We start from the raw sequence: 20,511 nt of genomic DNA, 5'->3' as shown, positions 1-20,511 counted from the left end.
TTTGTTTACACAGGTCATTCTACACCGTGGCCAATCTTGTTGTTGAGTCGCACATTAACGAGAAAACATCTGTTGGCTTTTTAGAAAGCTCCTTTATTAGGATGACTAACTTGTAAAACAGCAAACTAACCCAATAGGTAGTTAGCAAGCCCCCATTACATTCTGTGGCATTTATGAGGGGTGGGGGTAGCGAACAAAGGATGGGCTTCTTAAAGGTTAACAGTGGCTTGGCGGATGAAGGTCATATAAAGTGCCTTGTTAAATTATGTGTGCTCCTTGAACTCTTTAACATGTTACAACCACAAATGTCTATGTTTTTTGAGCTTTTGTGTGAAGTTTAGTGGTGCATAATTGTGAAATGGTGCTAAAATGAAAAGTCTGGTGTGCTGAAAAGTGTAGTTTATCTACTCGATCCCCTTTCCTCCGTTTTCCCTAAATAAAATCCATTGCGCCCAGTTGCTTTCAGAAGTCCTAAAATTGGAGCCCACATGTGTGTATGTAATCCACAGCTGTTCTGTGAGGGACTCTGGTCTTTGTACGAAGAATGAGAAACATCATGAAGGCCAAGGATTACAGCAGACAGCTGAGGGAAAAGTTTTGTGGGGAAGTTTAAAGTAGGGTTAGGTTACAGAACAATATTCCATGCTGAACATCTCGCAGAGCAATGTTAAAACCATCATCCCGAAATGGAAAGAGTATGGTAAAACTACAAACCTACCAACACATAGTTGTCCACCTAAAGGAGGCAGGTCAAGCCAAACATTGATCATAGATGCGTATAGTGGTAACTCTGGAGGAGCTGATTTGTTGACTCCATAAATATGGCCTCTATAGAGGAGTAGGGAAAAAGCCATTGTTGAAAGAAAACCATAAGGGGTCTTTACCTGATGAAGAATGTGTTTTTGTTAGATGACACCAATCCTTTTATTAATGCACGCAAAACAATAAGTGTGATAGAAAATTTACCACCCCGTACCACTCTGAACAAACTGTTACACAAAACGGGGTGATAAGCAGAATGTTTCTATCACAAATGTGGAAATAAACTCATCAGAGGCACTGATTCAACCCTAAGTAGTCAGAGTCTGGCTTTTTGACTTGTTTCTGAGAACAGTCTGGATTGCTTTTTTTATAGACTGGAGAAAATCAAAAAATATTTGGAAAACTGATTCTTCTAAGCGCATCAGCTGTCAATGATGGTATGCAGTTTTAAAGGAAAGTACACTCTGACTCCTTTACAGAGAGAGCTTTTGTGAATTATGCAAGTTATTATAACAATCACCTCAGGCTTCTCTTGTCAGATATGGTTCTTTGCTCACATGCTAACCAAAAATGAATCCTATCTCAGCTCTCTTGTAATGTGTTGCAGGCCTGACATAATGAGTGTTTTCCCACACAAAACAGAATTATAATAGACCAAAAAGTAAATCTAGGAATAAAATTAGAATTTCTTCACTTCATTTGATAATTTTCAGATATTATACTTTGATACAGGTTGTTTTAATAAGGTTTTTCTGACCATGTGAAGCAGATGTTTGTGACGAGATCAAAGTATTTTGGGGGGTGTGGTTTCTTTTGCATTTTATGGCTCCATTTTTTTTTTGCTGAGAGTTGAAAAATTACAAGAACAGAAGAAGGGTGAGGGGATGGAGACAATAAAATGCGACATAGGACCAGATGTGAGGGGTGCACAGCGGGTTATGGTCGGCACGTTAAAGTTCAAAACGCCAAATGGGAATTTATCGGACACATCCTTGGCATTTGCTTTGATGGGGGAACAGTTTTAAAACCAAACTCAAGGATCCTTGTAAAAGGTTTGTTTTTTATGTAGTTTTATATAGTTCTTTGGCAATTAATGTTTGGTGGTGAATCAGAAATTTGGTTAGCTATTACAAATGTGCCATTGCACACAAAACAGAATCAAAGGTATTGCCTTAAAAGAGCAGAGATATAATGGAGCAAGGGAAGACTAGAAGGTAAGAAAAAAGTGCTCCCACATCACAAAGAGGATTCTTTTGGCTTCAATTCCACTGTAGTTGGAACTAAATGTTCACTGTAAAGTTATTTTCTTACTATGTTTCTTTGTGCCTTATTTTTTCTTGTTGCAGCATAGCAGAACATACTTTTTTACATTCCAGATGTGGGATATAAAAAGGATAAATTGAACTTCGGGGTAGGTGAGGATAAAAAAAAAAAAAAAAGATAAATTGCAGGTTTCATTCCAGATCCTCAAGAAGTGCTAGCGCCATTATCAGAACACTGTTAAAGATCTACCCAATATTATTGTGTCTTCTCAAAATAGCTCACGCCTTTTGTTTAAATTGATTGACTCGGTTCTGAATGCCCCACAACCTCTCTGCCTAGAAGCGTGTTCTGAAACATGTGATGACTTTATCGTAGAAAGGCTAGTTGCTGCAAGACCCCTCATCTCAGCATCTGCTTGTGATCCGTCTTGTTTGATCCGCTGTCCATCTGTGTTTGATAAATTTGAACCAATGAATCTGACCTTTATTTTTAAAGGATAGAGTTGAACATATGGGGTTCTCCTTGTGATCCTGCTCCGCTTCACTTCTTTAAGGAGGCTTCACCCAGCGTAGAGCAGATCATCCTCGCTACTCTAAACAGCAGTTTGCTGTCAGGCATTGTCACTGCACCTTTTACGATGTGGTGCATCCTCTATTTTAGAAATCTGGCTGTGGCCAGATTGTTTTAGCAAATTTTAGGCCTATCTCCAAGCTGCCTTTCATTTTGAAATTTTTATAGTCTTCCTTTCTCAGCCCATTTAAGGTGAAGACAATATTATGGAGGTTTTCCAGTCTGGTTTCAACACAGTAAACTACATACTCCTCTATTTAGACCAGAATAAGTAGGTTAACACAACTTTTTTTTATTTTTATGTATGTATGTATTGTAGGCTTATTAAAAAAGTGCCACAGGAGCCCGAGTATGACTGTGTGATATGGCTGAAAAACCTATAACATGATAAACATTTAATATTAGTCAATAGCAATAAATACTGATTTGTTCACTATGAAGTACAAGTAAATTGCTGTGAAAAGCAGTTCTCTGGTTTGGCCACAAGATGGAGTTATAGCTCCTTAAATCGAAACAAGTCTGTGACGGTGAGGACTGAGAAATTATGTCAAAAGCCTAATCCACTCTTTGTTTCCTTTTATTAGGATGTGGTGCGGTGGAGTCTTCACATCCAGGCCCAGCGGAAATGACTGATAGGCTGAGTTTCACCCCGACTGCACTGGGCCGTCTGAGCTGCTCGCGCCGTTCTACTGGATGTGAAGTCTTTGTTGCTCCACCTTGTTCACAATGAGTTCCTGTTCCTTTAAGGGATCTCTCCAGCGTTCACCATAGTCACGCTGCGCAGGATCCATATTCAGAGAAAGTCCAGCGGTGGAGTAGGGAAATACCAGAGCAGCTTTCCTCTCCTCTGGGTGCTGAGCAACTGGAAGGTAAGATAGCTTCAGCAATATCCAAACCTCCGAGATGATAAGGTAGTGAGATGAATTGTTTTAAAGAAAAAAAAAAGTGGGTCCTAGCAGTAACTGCAACATGTGGACACACACTTCTCAATTTCATTTTGAGCTTGTGAGAACTATGAGAAGTAGCCTGTAACTTTTTGTATTTTTTTTTTTTGTTGTTTTTCTTTACTATCATGTCTCATAGAGGCTTTCAAACTTGAGTTAACTTTCTCAACTCCTCTGTGACCTGTGAAGGTGTCTCTGCATCTTTAATTAGAAATGCGCAGTAGGATGGATGTTCGTTTTCAAACTATGGCCACAAGAGTAGGAGGTTTCGGCTGCTGGAGTGGAAAGCTCTTTTACATTTGCTCCTGTGTACAAACCCAGCAGGAAATACGTGTGCAGAGAGAATATCTCGTCTTTCTCATAAGGCTAAATGTAGAGACAGGGTCGAGCAATCAACCGTGGGCTTTCACCCACTTTTATTTTTGTAAGCTTCTTTTTTATGCTGTCCAACCAACAGGAACAGTCAGAGACAAGTGTTGCTTCTATTTCTTCACAGGCTTCATTGAAATAGTCAGAATATCTTTTAATGGGGCTGTGAAATGTTATATTAAGCCTATATTAAAGCGGCAGGATGAATGTGGGGAACACATTTGCCCTTTCACATTGTCACCGCTCTGTGAACTCCTCTTCACAAACCTGGTTCTAAAATTGCCCGGCGCAGGAACCCAACTGGACCTGTGAAGTAAGACTTTCAAACCACCCGCATCTCGCCATGAACACAGACAAGCATCCTGAAGTCGCATCCCCAGAGGAGGACGAAATGGGTGAGTATCTCATTCCTGTTCTTAAATTTGAAAACATACATGATCAGTCTGAGCTCGTCCCTCTGCAGAAACCGCCGTCTGACCTGAAGCACTGTTTCGAAAAGATCGAGACGTATTTGTGGAATTTGTGCAAGCTGCAAACATGATAAATGACTGTGTTTCTGCAGAGCATGCGAGGAAGATTTCTGTGTGTTAATTGCTAAAAGGGAATATTTGAACATTCATTTCTTGGTGCAAAAAGACTCTTTGACAGTTTTATTTTTAATTGACGAGAAACTGATTACGAGAATTGATTTGTGCGCCTGTTCAGAAGCTTGCAGCGCGGCTGCCGAGGTGAACGCGCAGGAGGAGGAAGAGCAGAAGGAAGACGCCTCTGTCACTGTGAATGGAATACACTCGGATGCTGTCATGGATGCACGTATGTGCACACACTCACACATATGCACAATTTACTTCTCAATGAATGAATTTGCAGTTCATCTAAAATTTTAAGCAGCTTGCTAAAGAAAAAGTACAACTGCAAATACCAGAGAGCTAATGAAAGTACAGTATTTTTTTTTCTTTGTGGAAATGAAGCATTTATTGGGATAATTAGTAATTGGTTTACCTTTATTTATCTAGGAGACTGAAAATCTCTTTTCCAAGATTATCATGGTCAAGATAGGCTGCAAGACTGTCCTAGAGAGAAATTAGAGAAATTGCTATGCATCTTTTTTTTTAAAGGTTTTATTGGCTCTTGTGGCTTTATTTGATATTGAATTGACAGGAAAGTGGGTAATGAGAGAAAGGGGAAGACATGCGGCAAAGGTCTCCAGGCCGGGAATTGAACCTGCGACAGCGGCGTTGAGGACCAAGGCCCCCCACACGTGGGCCGTGCTCAACCCCTTAACCACCACAGCTCCCCCTGCTTTAGATAATTTTGAAGCAAAACCTGAGAATTTTAAGACATGCAGGAATAGATGGTTAAACGGCTCTAATTTCTAATATTTACCATCAGACATATCGTCCTTTCACAGCTTCAAGTAGACTGAGATTATTATAGAACTACAGATTTTGGAGAAAAATATTGAAATTGATCATTAAATGGACAAGTGGAGCGACTACTACTTTTTAGAAAAGTGATTAATGCTTTATTTTTTTAGATATAGTAAAAAAAAAGTAGTCTGGAATAGAAAATGTAATCCAGTCAGTATCCACAATTTTGTTTTGAGTTTTCATTAATTCCCATGAAGTATAGAAACCAAACTTCAATTCCATTCATTTCCATTTTCATGAATCGATTTTTAGTGGGATGTTGAACTGTATCTCGTTTCCACTGCATGTTAATTAATTGGAACTGCTGCATTTGCCAGGGGGTCCCAGACTCTGTCTGCTAACAGCAAGTAACCAATCGTAACAGTTTGTTCCAACTCCAAAAGTTTCTTAGCTTCAGTCCTCAGTGTTGAGAAGAGAACATTGTGTGCAGGCGGCGCTCCCTTCTTATTTCTGGTTGGCTGCCATCTAGCCGACCGGGTGCACTTCCTAAAGCCCCGCTCTGCGTTCTGCTGCACGGCCCTGCGGTTCACTGCTCTCAGAGACCCTGGACTCTATATTGGGTGTCACAGATCTCTGTGCTTGCAAAGTTTCCATAGCACCTCTGAGCGCTCTCCACAATACAAGGCGCTGCTCTTTAGCTCATCATCAGCCACCGCCAAGACCACAGTGTGGTTTCTGGATGGAACTGAGTAGCTCTCAGGGCTGGTTCACGCTTAGCAAGAGGCTAGGTGAGAGGTCCTGCAAGATGAACCTCAGGACTCTGCATGTCAGCAGCTGCGGTGCTGATAGCTGTGCATTCAGCAAGCGGATTCCTCTAAGCTGTCATGGTGAAGCACACAGTGCCTGTCAAAAGTATTCCTCAAAAGGTTTTCCACATTTTGTCAGAGGCCGATATAGTAAGAAGAGCATTCCTTCACTATATTTTACTCAAGTAAAAGTACAATGTAATCATGCAACAAATTACTGAAGAGTAAAACACTTTTGAAAAGGCTGCTCAAGTACTGATTAACTAATCGGACCATTTGATGTCATCAGACGGACAAAAAGAAGCCTATGTGACAAATTCTGGTGTTTTAAAGTCTAAAATGCAAAAAATGTTTAAGAAAATAACAAATTCGGACAGAAGAATCTGTCTTCCAAATCCAATTTGTTGAATATCGAACTTCTAAAACTAATACTGAAGCTTTATAACTGTGTTAGAACAATGTAAATAACTTCTAGTGAGCATTTTCAAGCCTGTTTTTCATTAAGTGACGTTTCTTGCAGTGGGTAGAGTAGCCAGAAGACTTACTCAAGTAAAAGTATTGATACTTTATAACAATACTTCTCAAATAAAAAGTAAACCTACGTCTAAAGGTTTTGTTTTTGTTTTTTTCACAAAAGCTACTCAAATTTAGCTGAGTAAATGTAAGTAGTTCTCTGCATTTTGTCATTTTACGAACACAGACCTCATTGGTTTTCATTGGGTTGTGTGTCTTTGTGTTCAACCATATTTATTCTGATACTCCTAAATATAATCTAGTGCCAACAATGTGCCTTCATAGCTGTCCACCAAATTGACCAGCTGGGTAAGGAGAGCACAGAACAATCTAGAGCCGTACGGTAACTCTGGAGGAGCTGCAGCGATCAACAGCTCAAGTGAAGATTTTGGCCTACATGCAAAACGATCTTGATCTAAATGGTAGAAAAGTAAAACTACACATCACATATGAATCATGGTTTTTGCAGCATCGTGCATTGACAATGGCTTAGCGAAGCATTGTCAGAGAATCCGGTCAGAGTTGATGGGAAGATGGATGGAGCCAAATACACGGCAGTCGTAGAAGAGAACCTGTTGGAGGCTGCAGAAAACCTGAGACTTGAGTTTCGCCTCTCAGCGGGGCAATGGCGAGAAGCGTGCAGCGAGAGCTACAGTAGAGTGGACTAGGTCAAAGCTTGTTTGTGTGTTGGAATGGCCCAGTCAAAGTCCAGAGCTTGATCCTACTTAGAACCGGAGGCAAAACTCGAAATGTCTTGCTTGGAGATGCTCACCTGACTGAGCTTGAGCTATTTTACAAAGAATAAGTAACAAAATCAGTCACCAGATGTGCAGCGCTGCTAGAGCATACCCCACAAGACATGAAACTTTGAGGTGGTTCTACACGCTGTCGACGGAGGAGGGCTGAATTCAAAATGCATGCAGCACTTTTCAAGTTTTTGGGTTGCAGAAAAACATGCGTTTCCTTCCACTTTACAGTCATGAACTACTTTGTGCAAAACTATTACAAAACATCCCAATGACATTACATGCATTGGCGTTTTTAGTTCTGACATGAGAAAATGTGAAAGTGAAGGGAACTCTTTTGTAGGACACTGTATGTTGACATCTTGTGGCTATAAACAGGGTCCATAAAGAAAAAAAAAAAGAAAAAGCAGGTCATATTATTACTGGTGAGTGTGTGTGTGACAGTGCTGATGAACACACCGACTCCTTTAAAGCAAAGGGAACTGGTTTTGTCTGTGTGAGGCGCCTGCTGTGCTTTTCTCCTGTCCTGGTTCTACTTTCTGCGTATTCATAGGAAATGCTCTCCTCTTATCTCAGGCGCACATCTACTGAATCTCTTTGAGACACTAAACGTCGGCCCAAATTAAGCTCCCCACACTTTGGAGACGTGTCTGTGCTAATATCAAACTTTAAATATAAAAGTAGAAGTGAAGACGTGACTGTTTCGCATTCTGGATCCTCTAGCTTTTTTAGCTCCTTATTTGGAAGTGGGAAATGTTTTTACATGTTAGTTGTTGTCATATGGTTCAGTTTAAGTCTCTGCATGTGCGATTAGAAAGGTCTCTAAATGTTTGCCTTGCTTCTTTATTACTCCCGTGTTCTGTCTAGGCGTGATAAAAACCGAAGCCGAGGAGACGGACGATGCTGAGCACGCAGTGATTATGCCCAAAGAGGAAGCGGAGGGAGACAGCGAGGACGGGATGGAGGAAGGCGTTGACGAGGACAGGACAGAGGAGGATGACGAGCAGAGGGACGAGGATGGCATGAATGAGCCGCAGGACCTGTCACTGGTCGACTACTCGCGCTACGAAGCGGCATCCCTGCCAGACGGCCAAACGACAGGTGCGTTGGATGAGGCTGCAGACGGGGGCTACGCGCCCGGATCCACGGCACCCCGCATTCCGACACAGGGGAAACTCAGCTGCGACATCTGCGGTCTCTCCTGCATCAGCATTAATGTGCTGCTAGTGCACAAGCGCAGCCACACTGGTAAGCACCAAAAACAAAAAAAAACAAAAAAAAAAACAAAAATCATATAACAGCAGTTGACCTGAAACAAACAGCTGCACGATCATCTATCTGATACCAACAGACTCGTCTCTTATTGATGGGGTCAGTGCATTTGTTCTGCGTACATTTGGCACGTCACTGCCACCTAATCGGCAGGCGGGATCTGATTGTGAAATATCTTCCATTGTAGTTCACTGACGAGCACAGAACAGCTAACTGTTTGATTTGATGACATTGGCAGATAAGTGTTCAGATGAGCATGCAAAGAGCGTAGATGCAGGATGGAAAAAAGTCAAAATTTTGGACTCGAAGCAAAACTTGACGTCTTTTCCTCACTGAGACGCACGTTTGACGGGAGCAAGTCACAAACGTCATAAAAACACCGGCGTCCCGCGGTTGCCCAGATGGTATGCCACCTATTTGCTGACGGTTAACACTTTTTTAGACCTCCATTACTAGTTCTTGTTTGTTTTCTTGTTTCCTTTTATAGGTTTTGTAAACTAAACCAGACTTCAGGAAAGTCTTAATGATGAAAGTATCCCAGGGTCCCACGCAGATTTAAGATGTTCCCAAATAGTTTCTTTTTAAGATATTTTTGCAAAACGCTGAATTTTATGGATTTCAAATATAAGTTCATATCAATTCCAGATAAGCAGGAAAGGAACTGGAAAATGGCTCCGTATTGGATGCAACAGGTCTCCAGTGGGTTCCACATAAATTGCCCCTGTAACTGTGATTGCAGGTAAATCCTGGCTAGAAAGTGGGGCCATATGGGCCCCAAGTGAGTTGTCATGTGAACCGAATTTTTTAACACTAATTTGAGACCCCCACAAAGGCGTACGCATGGCTACAGTTTTACTGATATTTGCTGTCCCGCACGAGAAGCCCATTGTGACCCCAGGGCTAAGTAATGCTAGGAATGGGTAATTATTGTTTTGTTTTTAATTGTGTGGGGAAAAGGTGGGGGGGAGATGTGATGAGAACTGTAATTTATGGGGATGATGATAAACTCTGACATTTGGAACCCCAGAAACTGACTTTGATGTTTGAGAGCATCATTTGAAATTCCAGCTAAATGCAGCTTTTCTGGGCTGTTTAGCAGTAAAGGCCTCAATGATGGCATAAGCGATGAGCAATATTTGTTTATGGGGCTCTAAATGTGTTCAATAACGCTACTAAAAAGACCAGAAACACTTGGTCTTGTGGCCTTTATTTGCAGTGTTCATACAGGAAATTGGCAGCGAGAGAAAGGGGAACACATGCAGCTCAAGTCAGTAATGGAGCCTCATACTGCTAGGTTGAGGAGTAATAGCCTGTGGATACGGGGCACCTGCTCTACTGTTCTGCAACGCACCACCCAGAAACATTTATTTTTAGGGTGGTAGACATTTATTTGCTTTTGTGAAGCAGCCTCTTAACGTTATTAACGACTTAATGAGCAGAATAACTGCATTAAAGATTCCATGTTTTGCTTTAAAAAAAAAAAAAGAATCCAGTGAGAGCATTTTAGATTTTCAAATGGAGCCGGAGCAACGACGCGTCCAGATTCCAAAAATAGTGGAACGGCTTTGAGTTTCTTCGTCTGTGAAACATGCACGTAATAAGAGCTGACTACTGTGGTGGAGTTTTCATTGTAAACAAATCTCGTAGCAATTTCTAGTACACCACAAAACCTGAAAATTCGGTGTGGAATTTTGAAATAGAAAATGTGTGGGAACCTTCATCATCAAGTTTTGTCACTTATTACCCATCACTACTACAGAACTAAACCTCCAAACGCCTCAGCTGGGTTACCGGTACAGTTGAGTTCAAATGATTCATACTTCTAGTAGATTTACATTTTTTTTTTTTTTTTCATTCAACCAAAAGGTTTCTGTCTGATTGTAAATGACAGACATTTCACACCAAAAAAATAAAGACAATCTAAAAGGGACATACTTTTCTGTTTCATTTACATTTTTACAAATAAATAAATAAATAAATGGCGTGATTAAAATTATGCACACCTTTCTAAATTGTCAGTGGAAAATATTTTATTGGCATTAAACCCTTCTTAAAATAGTTTTTGCCTACGTCTGTTGGTTTTTTGACTATTTATTTTTGGTAATAAGCCTATTTGATTAGAGGTTTTTAATCAAATGGCCTGCTTGCCATTACCCTAATCTTTAGCTAGCTTCACAAATTATCAGATTCAAGTCATGACTCTGGGTTGGTCGCTGCAAAGCATCAATCCTGCCTCCAGTCTGAGGAAACACGCTGTTCAACATGCTGCCCAACCACTGCTTTGTTTTTGGGGCATTTCAGTGAATGCATTGCAGTATCACGGTTAGAACGTGCTGTATTGTATCATGTCTTTTTTTTTTTTTTCTGTACTGATGGAGACACTTCTAGAAATGATGGGGGAACTTTTCTAAAAATAACAAATGTAACGATGAGGTGGAAAAACCTTGTAGACAATGCACACCTTTCAAAGAGTACATTCTAGTTGAGACGCTACCAGACGGCCAAACTGGCTTTAGTCCCCGTCAGCTGGACTCGTGGGGGAACATGTGACACATTACACCGCATTCAGCAGAGGCTGTTTTCACCATCTTTCGCACAACTTGCTTGGTGGTCTGAGTCGTGAGAACGTCTTCTCTCAACAATCAGTGGATGTTGCTTTGTTCCCCTTTCAAAAGATGGTGAATGATTCTGTGTTTTGCAATTCACTGTAATAATGGGAAACTACATAGTAATTGCAAAAAAATAGAAATGCATTATATATATGTGTGTGTATGAATATATATGTATATATATCAATGCCGTGACCAACAAGCCAATAGAAGCAGCAAATATGCAAGAAGTTTCTTCTGCAATTTAATGAGTTAAACCATGTGGGTTTCTTTTTTTTCTTCCTCTCCTCTGAGTGTTATTTTTATTTTTTGTTTTTGTTTCTCAGGTGAGAGGCCATTCCACTGCACTCAGTGTGGGGCCTCCTTCACCCAGAAGGGAAACCTGCTTCGCCACATCAAACTGCACTCCGGAGAGAAGCCTTTCAAATGCCCGATGTGCAGCTACGCCTGCCGACGACGCGACGCTCTCAGCGGGCACCTGCGCACCCATTCTGGTAGCAGCCAGCCACATGCATGCGTTCTTAATCACTCAGCACGCACACACGGCGTCAAAGCCGCCCATATATCGTATGCACCTGCGAACAGTGCCATGTCAGTTACTCCTTTGAGTCTAGTCTCTCTCTCCCTTTTGAATCTCGGCTCGTGAGGGTTTGCGGGAGGGCTCTTGGCTTTTCCAGTAACAGCCCCGCTGTGCGTTCTTGCAAACAACACACATCGCATTATGATATCTTTTACTCAATCGCCTCTGGAAACTTACTCATTCACTTTCAGGTCACGTGTTTTGTTTTGTTTTTTTTTTCTTTACCTGCCGTCGGTCTCAAAACAAAAAAAAAAGGCACAAAGAAACACCTCATCAGTTTTGAGCGAAACTGCACACTTTGTGAAATCATAAGTGCTGTGCCAGTTTTCATGCCGTCAATGTTTTTTGGTGATTAACTGAAACTCTTGCTCGCAGTAGAGAAGCCCTTCAAGTGCAACCACTGCAGTCGCAGCTACAAGCAGCGGAGCTCCCTCGACGAGCACAGGGAGAGGTGCCATGTGTACATTCAGAGCAAAGGTCCCGCCGAGAGAGGTGAGCAGCCGTCACACTCTCTGAAAACATCTCCGAAACTTCACACATGCAGCTGCTGCAGCCATCGAGTCCACTAAAACACGTTGTTGCCTTTTTTTTTTTTTGCGTTCATTCGTGAGCGTACACAGCGGGCGTGCAGTTAAAAAGCCAGCAGATCCTGTTTTTATGGCCTCATTAAATTAATGAACTTATAGCTGGTGCCCCATGATTACTGACTAAATAGGTTATGGCTGCTGTGGTGTGATGGCTCAGTGCAGCGGAGACCGCTTCTCATGTCTGTATCAGCAAAGGGGAAACCAAATAGGGCAAACTTTTGAGCCCGGGCCGGCCCAGCGTAGGCACGCTCACGTAAGACGTCGGCCCCCGCTGCCGACTGCGCCTTATTGTACCAGCAGGACAGTTGCACGATTGCAACACACAAGAAGGCGCACTGTTTCTGTGGTCACCGAATGTCGTAAGTTTTGCTTGATAGTGCTGTAGTGGTGAGGAAGTACATCCTCATCCTGTGGTCTCTCCTCCTTCACTGATGAGGTAAAGAGAAAAAAAAATAAAGAAAAAAAAAAAACCAGGAAGTGAGGTCAGAGGAGCGTCTAATGCCAAATTAATGAGTTGTTCCTCCTCGTTGGTTTATTTATTTATTTGCGCTTCATTTTATGAAGAGCAGTGGCTCGGCAACAGGTCTTTGTTTCCTTGACGTTGCTGTCGTCTTTCTTACTCTCTTTTTGTTTTCTGTCTTTGTCTTTTTGTGGTCAAGCAGAGGACAGCCACACAGCCAGGTCTCAGATGGGCTCAGAGCGCGCGCTGCTTCTCGACAGGCTCGCCAGCAACGTTGCCAAGCGGAAAAGTTCAATGCCACAGAAGTTCACTGGTAAGAGCAAGCACAGTGGCGTACCTCAAACTGCAAAAAGGGCGTACTTTTGTACAGCAACCTTATTTAACATGCTGTGTTCTTATGTTTGTGTTTTTAAATGAAATTACACCAGTTTTCAAACTAGCTTTTGCTGCAATTGCTGCTGTTGTTTTCGACATGTTAACAGTGCCTTGCAAAAAGTCTTGACACCCCCTGAACTTTTCTGCTTTTTTTTTTGGTAACATTAAAACTACACACTTCAGTGTGTTTATTTGGAATTTGATGTGACAGACCAACAAAAATTAGAACACAATTATATTTTTGCTTTGATCTCAATCACTCCATTGTAGCTCCTGGTTCATTTCCATAACAATTTTCCCAGAATTGCCTTGTATTTAATTCCATGCATTTCTTCTATCTAAAGAAAAGCACTTCCCAGGGTTTGATGCTGTCACCAACATCTTTTGTATGTAGGTCAAAAATGTAGTTTGGTGATATCCTCTTCTCCTACCTGAGCTGCGGAGTAACTGGTGCCTCTTGGCCTCTGCTCTGAAATAAAATCTTCTCCTTGCCCAGCCTATCGACTTTAAGTGACCCCCCTGTCTTGGCAGAAAATAATCGAGCTGTACTCATTTTAATATACGATTCATATAATAAATTGATCACTTTATGATGCTAAAAACTTGGCATGTTATGTCTTAATGTGTCCCTGTTCCAAACCTTATCCCAGAGCTTTGTGCTGTGTTCCCTGGTCTTGGTCAGGCTGTTCCTTCATTAACGCTAAAACCGTGGCTCCCCTTGGGAATGATGTGTTCAGAATAATGAGGCCAAAAGGTTCTCTTCTAATGGCGCATATTTATGGTGTCGTCCGTAAAATAACATGACTTTAAACTTCTCCACAGCCTGACGAGGCTGTTTATTCTCTAATGTTCTCTAATAAACCTTTGAGGTTTTCGTAGAACAGCTGGAGTCATACTGAGATTAAATTACACACAGGTGGAGTTTATGTACTGATGAGGTGCAGGAAATGGTCAGACTGGATTCTATTTAGGGGTAGCAGATGAAAGGGGGCAGAGAGCATATCACAACTTTCTTTGGTTCTTTTCATTATAGAAAGTATGTCTAAAAATCGTGCATCGTTTCCATTTGAATCGACAATTATAAGCTAATTTGTTTTGGTCTGTCACATACGATCCTGGTGAAATCAACTAAAGTGTGTGTATGTAACCTTTTGCAAGGCACTTCATGTGTTAAGTTGCATTCACCCCCCCCACCCCCCACCCCCCGCCCTGACAGCTCCTTCTGTAAATTCTGCTGCCTTTTTCTCAAGTTCACAACAGTTTGCTTGTAGCGATGCTTTAAAGGTCTTTAAATAAAGAAGTCTGTTGTAAATGATTTCTGTCTGCCTGAGCTTCTTGTTTGTCTGTGTATCTTTGCTGGCGTCTGTCTCCTGCCAGATGAGAACTGGGGCCAGAACACCTGGCTCACGCCACAGAGTGCTTCCCACTGCCCTAGATTTTTCTGCCCAGAGCGGTGTCAGTGTTGGGCGTGTGTGACCGTCCATGGTTAATTGAACAAATTTATGTAAAAAAAAAAGAAAGAAGGAAAAAAGAAATATGATTCTGAAAGTTCTCAGTAGTATTACTCATTTTCTTTGCTTTGAATTGGTCTCTGATAATCCGCTGGAGTGATGAATGATGTGAAGGTATCAGTTTCAGTAAACGGCTGAGTTGGCGCTGCCATTTCCCAAACTTTATGAGCGTACGCACAATTTTTCAAGTCTCCTCTCACCTCTCTGGTTAAGCTCAACATTGGGGTTGTAGTTTCGCAATCACGCCTCAAGCTTCCCGCGAGCACACACACACGCATACATATCAACTAAGACACACGCACACACACACACACACTCCTACGTCTATCAGCTTGGCAAATGAAGTGAGATCTTTCAATATGACAACCACAGGGGAAAAGAGAAGTAAGAGAGTCTGCAACCACAGAGAAAGATAGAACAAGCGGGAGGCGAGAAACGTGAGCAGGTGTTTCTCTGTCGATACTTCTGTAGCAGCTGCAACAAAGGCCTTCGTCTGCGCCGTCTGCTTCCTCTCAGCCCTCTGTCCTCTCCTGGCTCAGGATGTTTTCTTGCTTTTAAGCTTCTTTTTGTCCCACGACGTGCCTGTGCTCCAGGTTAGCCAAATGGGGTGCACATTTTTTGCGCTGTGCGTGCTGCACACCAAAGCGAGGACCCCAGTGAGCCCCATCTGGATCTGTCTAAGCTCTTGCCCATCTGTAAGCAATAAGCGCTCTGACTGCAGCTTTCTGCTGCTTGTCCATGTGCAGTGCCTTGCAAAAGTATTCTTAGCCCTTTGTCACTTCGAAACCACAAACTTCACTGTATTTTAGTGGGAGTTTATGTGACAGACAAACTATAGGGGGATGAATACAAATGTTCACTGCAGTAGAGATGTTAAACACACCGACCTGTTTTCCTCCCTCTTCACAAGATTACTTTGTGTTGGTCAATCACACTGCAAAAACACAAAATCTTAACAAGTATTTTTTCTGTCTGATTTCTACTGCAAATATCTTTGTACAGTACACTTGAAATAAGACAAAACTAATAAGTAACTTTTCAGCAATACATACCTTGTCTTAAGTTAATGATTCCTTAATACTGATGAAAAAAATACTCGTATGTAAAACAATCTCTCAGTGGAACAAGTCACTTTTCCCATATTAGAAGTTAAACTGCACCGATATTTAATTCTAAGTTATAACGCAAATAAGGTATTTGCACCCAAATCTTCACCAGTTTGTTTTTGCAGTGCATAGAAAAACTCCCAAAAAAAAAAAACATTGATCTTTGTGGCTATAACGTGACAAAATGTAAAAAAAAGTGCAACCGGTATTAATACTTTAACAAGGTACTGCGATGCTCTTCAGTGAAGTATGTGAAACCAGCCCATGTTGAATCTTCAGCGCTCTCTTGTCGTGTCACTGGTGTAGGCGACAACGGGGTCTGCCTGGACCTGAGCTTTAACAGGGAGATGCTCCACCGATCTGACATAAAGGACCCTCTACCTGGCTCACCTGGGCCAGAGGGCCAGCTGCAAACAGTCCTTGCAGGCCCAGATGGCGACCCACCTCCCACCCACAGACCGTACCCCATCCCATTAAACCGCACCGATATCAACCCAATCAGCCTCACCAACGGCCACAAGATGCCTCTCCTGGGCCTCCCTCACGGAGCACAGCCGCCCCTCAGCATGGACTCCTTCCACAACGACGCCTCCCAGATGACCCAGCCTGTCATGTACAGCCTGGGTCACCTGCTGGGGGGGATCAATCACCAGAACGGCGTCCCGCACCCGCACAGCCAGCCCATTCCGCTGACGCCCCTCGAGGCACTGCGGGTCATGCGGGCGGACGGAGAGTCCGGGGCGCCGCCCGGAGCGGTGTACCCCTGCGGCCACTGCAGGGTGCTCTTCCTGGACTACGTCATGTTCACCATCCACATGGGATGCCACGGCTTCCGTGACCCGCTCGAATGCAACGTTTGTGGCCACCGCAGCCGGGACCGTTACGAGTTCTCCTCCCACATAGCCCGTGGTGAGCACCGCCTAGAACTCAAGTAGACTGCGTTCATGCACACAAACGGTCACCTACATGGAGATAGACAGCGATTTAGTCATACAAGTAGCTGGTAGTATTAGAAATGAAAGCATAAAGTGGCGAATCTGTCTGTCCTCGGCGTTTGTTAAAGTGTGTGTGAGTATAGACGTCGTGGGAGTGTGGCGGCTGTTCTTAGTCATCCATCTGAAAAGATGGCCTGTAAAGAGTTATTGCAGGAGTATTTCTACTCCTTAGCATGCATATATTTGTACGTAACGAGGTTGTCTGTTTGCATAAAGCCGCGTGTTTCCACTCACACAAAGCAGCACAAAATACTGTATTTATGCTGTACCTACTGTTTTATTTTGTCTGTATAAAGATGTAAAAAAAATAAAAGAGCGGTTCTGTCATCACACACAAGCTGCAGAGCGTTTAGAGATGTTCAAGTTTGCCAATTCTGACTGCAAAAAAAAAACCCATCCTATTATCTCGAAGGTCACATGTCTCTTTTTTTTAAGGCTGTGGTTTTCAGAGATCTGCAGTTCACGGCTTCAAAGGACACCACTCTGCACCATGTGCTGGTTTCTCACTCCAGAATAATATACTCATTTAGCGTTCCCACGAGGTAGAGAAGCCTCGGTGTTACTGCTCGAAGCGCAGAACCGAATCATTTTGTTGCAGCAAGATAAGGGAAACTATTCCAGTGCCTTCAATGTAAATTAGTTACTGGATCGTCCCACTGATGCCTGACGGGTGTCAGATCTTACACTTGACTATTTCTAAGATGAGAAACTGGTTCTATTTCACATCAGACGTCTCTCTGGGTCGTCACGATCTCGGGACGACATGCTGAGGAGTCTCGGTTTAAATGAACAGCTAACTCGTTATTCAGTTAGAAAAGGATGAGAGAAGACACACAAATTAATTTCAGTCAGCAGTTTCTCCTTCCTCCTCATTCTCACCTCACCCACAGAACGGATAGTAACAGTAATCCCCACAACATGATGCTGCCACCATCATGCCAGTAAAACTCCAGATAATGGGAATTTATCTGTGTGCAGGAAAAAAAAAATGCATTGAAAAATTAGGGTTTTGTGGGAATTTTCAACATGACACACTTTTAAAAACTTCCGCTGACAACCAAAATGTGCAGTGGGGAAGTTTTGGTGAACACACACACGCGCGCACACACACAAAAAAATTGACAAGCCACAGAACTACTTCATCATGGCCGTGCGTCGGATTGCGCGTGCATGTGGATGCACTTCGCCCACATGGCAGTGCAGGAACTTGTTCACGCCTTGCTGGCTTTAAGACCAGAGGAGGGTGTTAGCTTCTTCCAGCTGCTACCTCACTATCTGTCCTCTCTATCAGAGCCAGTTCCCCTTTCTCTGTTTGGGTTTGAAGAGAAGTGACACTTGTGAGGCCAAACTGTCTTCACAGCTTCAATTCCACATGTCGAGTTAAAAAGCCAAGTCATTCATTACAACAGCACGGCTTTGTTGCTTCTCTTTTCCCAAGCACAAGACGATGAATTCAAGGCATTCGTCTTCTGGGTAACGGTACACAATACCGAGTAAATAAACTCCTTGACTAAAGCGGATGTAATTGCCGGTTCATGGAAGTATGAGTGGCATTTTTAATGAAGTAACGTGTTATTGAGTATTGAAGGGATGTGCTTATGCCAAAAAGTCCCATTCCCAACATAAAACCCAGGGTCAAGAAGTTGGAGTCGGTACATTGTCAGAAGATGTCGGGGTTTTTAGTGACATCTACTGACTGACACCTGGGACTCACACGAGATACTCAGAAGAGACGTTTACAAAGCAAAAACGAAACAAATTATCTGTGATGTAGAGCTGGCTAGCTGAAACGGATGAGAAGACAAGTAGTTTAGGCCCATTACCCTTTGCTAACGATACTAGATGGAAGATTGGTGAAAGAAATGAAGTGAAAAGAGCGCCTATGGTTATTTATACTGACTTCCATCAAACCCAACCTGACCATGTTCTAGTTTCAAGTTGGGAAACCCTTGGTCGGTTTTTGCGCTCAGTAATCAGGCAAGCCACTACAAGCACTACAAGCAATTGGCAAAGTACATGCCTGCATATGCATTAAAACAAATAAAGGAAAATGTTGATAATTTTCAAATGTATTTTTTGAATGTGGAAGATTTAGTTACTTTACTATGATTCAAGTACACAGAATTTTGAGATGAAGGTCAATGAGAATCTTGTTTTTCCTTTTTTTATTATTTCTGGTGTTAGGAAGCCATTTTGCTTATTTGTCCAACTTGGATTTTTTTTTTTTTTTTTTTACTCCAAGAATCTAGTTCAAATAAATAAGCTTTCTACACTTTTTTTTGTGACAACAAATGAAAAACAAATCTAAACTTTTGCTGCTGTAGAGCAAAAGTTGAATACAAGTTTTTTGTGTAATGAGTTGTACACAAACAATTCATTATTTTCTTGTGGGGTGCAATACCTTTCCAAATAATTAAAAGGAGATTATTATAAAGTGAAGAATAATACAATTATACCAGGGATGCTTGTGTCTATTGTTTCCCCATGGAAGCCCTTAAGGGCCAAAAGAAAAAAAAGATATTCACTGGTTACTTGTGTGTCATTTTAGTTATAGATGATGTAATAAAGGTAAATATGTCAATAAAAATATTTTATTTACAAAAGGCATCCATAATTGACTCAAAGTGTCTTTAATTACTTCATTATTGTCTGCTGCAACACCTAGTAAATCTGTTTTATTGGTAATAAATTAGAGATTTTAGCAGTGAACCTTAACCGTCACAGCCGTTCAAGTGAATGCAGTTGTTCTGAATTTGTCTTGCAGGGGAGAATAGAAAATCAAATGTTAGGGTTTATCGGAGTGGGGTGCTTCTTATTTCAGCCTCACCTTTTCATATTTTTGTAATTTTTGTGGACCTGTTTGCCATTGTCTGCCGTTCTGACCATGTTTGAGATGTTTTGTAGGTGCATTGACAATCAACATCTCAAAAAATCTACTCGTACTGTTTGGTATGAAAATGTGGTTTTATCGCTCCAATAATATTCCAAATGTTATGTCTGCAGGTGTCTCAGTAATTTTTTTTGACCAGGGTTCAGATATGTGTTATATTTGATGGAGGATAAATGGGCTTAGAAACAAAATAAATCAAAGATATAAACCAAACTTTTCACAAAATTCTAAACTTTTATTGTTAAAATTACACATCAGACATGACCATTCCATGAGTATTTATCATCACAATTCATTTGATACAGAAATTGTTTTAAGAAAATGGCCCACGGTTGGTTTGAGCATGAAATAAGCTACAAGCTGACCAAGTAACACTTTAAATTAATCTATGGTGCACTCCAGCAAAGAAATAAGGGGAAATAAAAAAAATACACACGGCAACATTGTTTTAAGATATACCATGGTTTAAAGATTTACCTAAAATAATTATATATATATATACACACACACACACACACACACACTTTCCACATTATTACATTCTGGCCCGTTGGGGAGAAAGCCAGGGTAGTTTCAGGTTAAAGCCCGAATGGTGAAATACCGGAGAAATATCTTCCAATTGCATTCTTACAAAGTCCAGCAGATGGCGTTGTTTCTTCACAGTTTATTTAAAAAAAAAAAGCAGTCAACGGTTTTTGCTGCTTGAGCTAAATTATTTTAACAGAGAAATTGAGCGATGGGAGAAATGTATGATTTTATCTAGTTGAAAGACATACAGAGCTA

The 20,511-nt window shown here is 41.7% G+C and overlaps 1 protein-coding gene across 7 annotated transcripts in view; it reads left to right on the top strand.

Annotated features, from left to right (window-relative positions):
* LOC103463304 (zinc finger protein Aiolos-like) overlaps window positions 1–20,203 on the top strand; it is a 32,407-nt gene extending 12,204 nt beyond the window's left edge. Inside the window, exons 1-9 of one of the 7 annotated variants that reach the window (XM_081607534.1) lie at window positions 1,599–1,814; window positions 3,180–3,464; window positions 4,201–4,303; window positions 4,614–4,721; window positions 8,211–8,591; window positions 11,551–11,718; window positions 12,180–12,296; window positions 13,051–13,164; window positions 16,150–20,201. In XM_081607534.1, coding sequence (XP_081463660.1) covers window positions 4,252–4,303; window positions 4,614–4,721; window positions 8,211–8,591; window positions 11,551–11,718; window positions 12,180–12,296; window positions 13,051–13,164; window positions 16,150–16,778 — 1,569 coding nt within the window. In that variant the 5' untranslated portion in view covers window positions 1,599–1,814; window positions 3,180–3,464; window positions 4,201–4,251 and the 3' untranslated portion in view covers window positions 16,779–20,201. Of the gene's footprint in view, window positions 1–1,598; window positions 1,815–2,892; window positions 3,465–3,503; window positions 4,304–4,613; window positions 4,722–8,210; window positions 8,592–11,550; window positions 11,719–12,179; window positions 12,297–13,050; window positions 13,165–16,149 lie in introns of those variants that run through there. The other 6 variants (XM_017304152.2, XM_008406592.3, XM_081607536.1 and 3 more) reach the window with 6 other exon arrangements.
* The last annotated feature ends 308 nt before the right edge of the window (window positions 20,204–20,511 follow it).

Source organism: Poecilia reticulata, chromosome 1, assembly GCF_904066995.2.
Source record: "Poecilia reticulata chromosome 1, P_reticulata-male-v2, whole genome shotgun sequence".
NCBI lineage: Eukaryota > Metazoa > Chordata > Actinopteri > Cyprinodontiformes > Poeciliidae > Poecilia > Poecilia reticulata.
Note: the sequence above shows the minus strand (reverse complement) of the source record. Positions and strands in the feature narration are given on the sequence as shown.